The sequence below is a fragment of the Syngnathus acus genome, chromosome 10 (genome assembly GCF_901709675.1).
Source record: "Syngnathus acus chromosome 10, fSynAcu1.2, whole genome shotgun sequence".
NCBI lineage: Eukaryota > Metazoa > Chordata > Actinopteri > Syngnathiformes > Syngnathidae > Syngnathus > Syngnathus acus.
Window position 1 is genome coordinate 2,649,739 of NC_051095.1, and position 3,595 is coordinate 2,653,333.

General features: G+C 44.8%; 2 protein-coding genes and 1 non-coding gene across 4 annotated transcripts in view; all 3 read right to left on the bottom strand.

Annotated features, from left to right (window-relative positions):
• Window positions 1-3,595, bottom strand: part of LOC119129646 (C-type mannose receptor 2-like) — a 902,042-nt gene that overhangs the window by 760,866 nt on the left and 137,581 nt on the right. The window lies entirely within an intron of this gene.
• On the bottom strand, window positions 294-3,197 carry LOC119128168. 2 transcript variants are annotated; one of them, XM_037260380.1, is made up of 10 exons: window positions 3,031-3,197; window positions 2,589-2,734; window positions 2,373-2,450; window positions 2,254-2,312; window positions 1,882-2,075; window positions 1,674-1,807; window positions 1,477-1,600; window positions 1,314-1,413; window positions 1,174-1,243; window positions 294-928 (listed from the first exon to the last, which is right to left on the bottom strand). In XM_037260380.1, the coding sequence occupies exons 1-10, from the start codon at window positions 3,101-3,103 to the stop codon at window positions 833-835; spliced, it is 1,074 nt and encodes a 357-aa protein (XP_037116275.1). In that variant the 5' UTR covers window positions 3,104-3,197; the 3' UTR covers window positions 294-832. The 2 variants fall into 2 exon arrangements, with proteins under 2 accessions (XP_037116275.1, XP_037116274.1); XM_037260379.1 differs by having other exon boundaries at window positions 2,159-2,258; window positions 2,327-2,450.
• trnar-ucu lies at window positions 504-577 on the bottom strand. Its single transcript has one exon. It is a non-coding gene; the product is annotated as a tRNA-Arg (tRNA).

The window sequence follows — 3,595 nt, forward strand, 5'->3', positions numbered from 1 at the left end:
GCTCATATCGAGAAGATACGTGCACGTTTTGGTCAGTCAGCTGAGCGTCGAACATGATGCTGGGGCGCCGCCTGTCGTCGTCTGGCTGCTCATGCAAAGGTCGAATCTGGACTCTTGTTCGGTGAATTTGTTGTTGTTTTAGTCTATTGGATTTCAAAATTGGAAAGAAATTACGAGTATTTTTGACTATATTCTCATTTATTGAGATAATTGCAACAATTGTATTTTTAAGTGGACTAGTATATTTTGTATCTTAGTGTCAATTCTATGAGAAGAATAGACGACAAAGCATCTTTTTATTGAATTCTACTCTTTTATTCTATTGTCTCATCATTTGAATTGTTTTACGTGTAGATAAAAAAATAAATAAAAAATATTGTCGGACTGTCTTTCTATTGGCATTACTCGTGTCCATCACGGCAAACCTACCGCATCCAAACGTTTCATCAAAAGATGCAGCCCAAGCAAAACAAAGGGGGCAACCTCAGCGACTCCCAACGACCCATCTCTGCCGGGACTCGAACCCGGAGCCTCTGGATTAGAAGTCCAGCGCGCTATTCCATTGCGCCACAGAGACTGCGTCAAATTGATGGCGCAAAATCACGTTTTGTACGCAAGCGCGTCCGAGGCATCCTGTCTACACTCGCAGCATCAGGACCATTCTGAGTCGCCATATTTGTAGTACCGCAAACGGCCACTAGAGGGCCTCCTGTATCATCCGTCTTCACGGAAAGGCAGAAAGATTACTTGTTTTCTTTCTTTTTTAGCGACTCCTGCCTATAAAACAACCAGAAAATTCAAAACAAATCATAAAATAGTGAATCGCAATTCGCTATAGAACATTCAAATGTGTCGTGTCTGTCACCACACTGATTTGGCACTCCTCTTCCTCCTTTTCCAGGAAATTAAGGCTGAAAAGTCTGTCACTCTAAAAGGAAGACAAAAATAATTGAATACATTTAATTTAGTTATTGTGTTTCCACTACTTGCTACACCCAAATTATGAGAATTACACATAGTCTATTTACTGTTTAGCTTCAGGCTGACAAACAATGCAAAAAACTCTCTTACGTTCTCCTGAATCGTATGGTCAATGTATGTTTTCAAAGCGCAAGATTACAGAGTGGTGGAATTTGGTATTTCATGGTTCTGGTCACATTTTAACATCATTACCTTGTTGTTGTGAATATCACTGAGGAAATCCCGAGGTTGGGGCACGTTGCCGAACATGACTTCCCGATTCCTGCACGGGGCAAGCGCGATGATTAACAAACAAGATAGAGCACGTCGTTTTGAATGTTGCTTTGAGCCACCTTCTGAAGCACACGCACGCCAGCGATGCAAGGCCGGCACACAGCAGCGGGATGATGACGATGGCGGCGTACAAGATGGCATCGGCATCATGGTCCGCCTCTGCCGAGGAAGAGCACGCTGTTTAGCCGAGCGGACCAGGTTTCCCGAAAATGTGTCACGTACCAAAATACTTGATTTCACTCCATTCAGAGTCTCCGCGAGGGCTGCATGCTCTCAGGGTCATACGGTACTGACAGTGAGAAACTCGGCCCAATAGTAGCCATGTCACTCCCTGGACCATTTGAGTCTAAGATAAGATGGTAAGAGGGCAATTTTTGGGAATGATGCGGCGTCTTTCATATTATTGCGCTTCCTCTTACCTTTTCCTTATCACACTCAGTGTAATTTATCACAAACTTCCACTGCGGTAGTCCTAAAACATCCGGAGGAGTCCAGCTCACGTTGAAATAACCTGGGACTTTGCTAACGCTCCAGTTTAGGGGATGCGGTGTCACTGAGGTGGGAAAGAGAGTCACACGGGTCAAATATTGACAAAGAGACATTTGACATGTGTGACGACGTCGCCACCTCGCACGGGCTTCTCCTGAAAGGTGTTCTTGACGAGACCCCCGTTCAGGGTAGCGTTAAACAACATCAGGATGGACTCCTGTGCTTTGGACTGCAGACAGCAGCCCGTCCTCATGCCATTGGTGAGCGTGTAGTGCGGACACTCCGACAAGGACATGACGCCGGAGGCCACGTCCTCCACCTCGTTCGCTAACCTTGCGCGGATGACAAATGACTTAATGTAATCACAGCATGCTTACTAAGCAAAGAGGCGGGGAGGTGAGGTAGGGGGTCATACTGATAATAGAAAGCGAGATCCCGAGGAGAGCCGAGAGGCACCCAGGAGCACCGAGTCAGCGCCGACGAGATGATGCTGCACCGCACATTACTCACCAGCTCTGAGTGGGAGAAGATGAATAATAATAGTGGGTCCGAAATGTCCCGAGAAGGATTGTTTGCGCTCTACCTGGATATGTAACATTGAGGAAAGAAGGCTCGCTATTTATGTGGTTGCAGGTGGTCTGAACAGAGAAAAACAGGGAACCTCCTTCCATTGCCAGGTTGTAGACTGAAGGAGGTGATTGATGAGTCTGAAATAACAAGAAATTAATCTTATTTATTAGCTGCAGAGGTGTCACGGTACTTTTTCAGGGTCAAAAGGCGTCTCAACAGTTTTGCCAACACACACACAGAAAAAACGCTGACTCGAAATTCCGTCATGAACTTACACTCTGTTCCTCACTGTTGTGCTCGGCCGTTCTTTTCAACACATTGTATTCACAGTTTGGTGGCAAACGCTCGTGTCCCCACCACAGTTGGGGTTCAAAGTCGCTCAGCCAACGAAGGGTGAGATTGCGCGGTGGCAGGAGCTGACCTGAACAGAAGAGAGGACAGGATCGAGGAAGTAAAACGCATATAAATAGAACCTGAACCTCTTGGGTGTGTGACTGTGATTGCAATATGTTAGGAAACTTCCTCTCGCTGTAGCCTTTGGGCCACCAAACGCCCCTTTAAGTCGCGAGCGTGGACAAAGAAAAAGACAGTTAAACACGCGGCAGTTCAGGTAACTTGATGTGACGTCACTGAGGGGAAACGCTGTCAGCGTAATAATGCTACTAACAATAATGGCACTATATTATAGGATATAAATGTACAAGTTCACTTTCTTACCGGTTTGTGTTCGTGACTCAACATCAACCAAAAAGTAAACTGCTACGGATAAGAGTAAACGTTTCACAAACATCCTCAGCTGGGAAAAAAAAATAAATCACAACAATGAGATGAACAAATTCACTCGCGTCTTCATTGAAACATTTTTCGACGAGTTGTCGAAGTCGGTCAATGGACCCGTTTAGGCTTCCAAGTAAAGGAAAGGCGAAATGGGCGGAGTTTCGTCGACCAATGTATTGACCATATAGAATAGAATGCCCTTTATTGTCAGTTTACTATACGAATTAAATATTATAGCATTACAATTATAGCATTAATTAGGCATAGTATATGTTGAAATTGACCAGGGAAAGTTGTACATTTAGCGCAAGCGTTCGAATACATTGCTAAATTCCGAGTGTCCTTGAAGTCAACATACTGTGCGGCGTCCTGTGATTGGAAGCGAGTGAGAGACTCTTGGCCTTCGTGGTGGCCACATTGGTGGGGGCAACGTTCGCATTAAAAGCAATGAAAGTAAATTGAAAATAAATCACAACTTGCTTATTTCGCAACATATTTTCACCAG

What these genes read in the sequence shown, in the direction of transcription:
- LOC119128168 (XM_037260379.1), bottom strand. Translation starts at nt 3,103, where the DNA reads ATGTTTGTGAAACGTTTACTCTTATCCGTAGCAGTTTACTTTTTGGTT. An exon ending in GATCTCGCTTTCTATTATCA is followed by an intron (nt 2,076 to 2,158) that starts GTATGACCCCCT and finishes CATCCGCGCAAG; the next exon opens with GTTAGCGAACGAGGTGGAGG. An exon ending in TCAGGAGAAGCCCGTGCGAG is followed by an intron (nt 1,808 to 1,881) that starts GTGGCGACGTCG and finishes TTCCCACCTCAG; the next exon opens with TGACACCGCATCCCCTAAAC.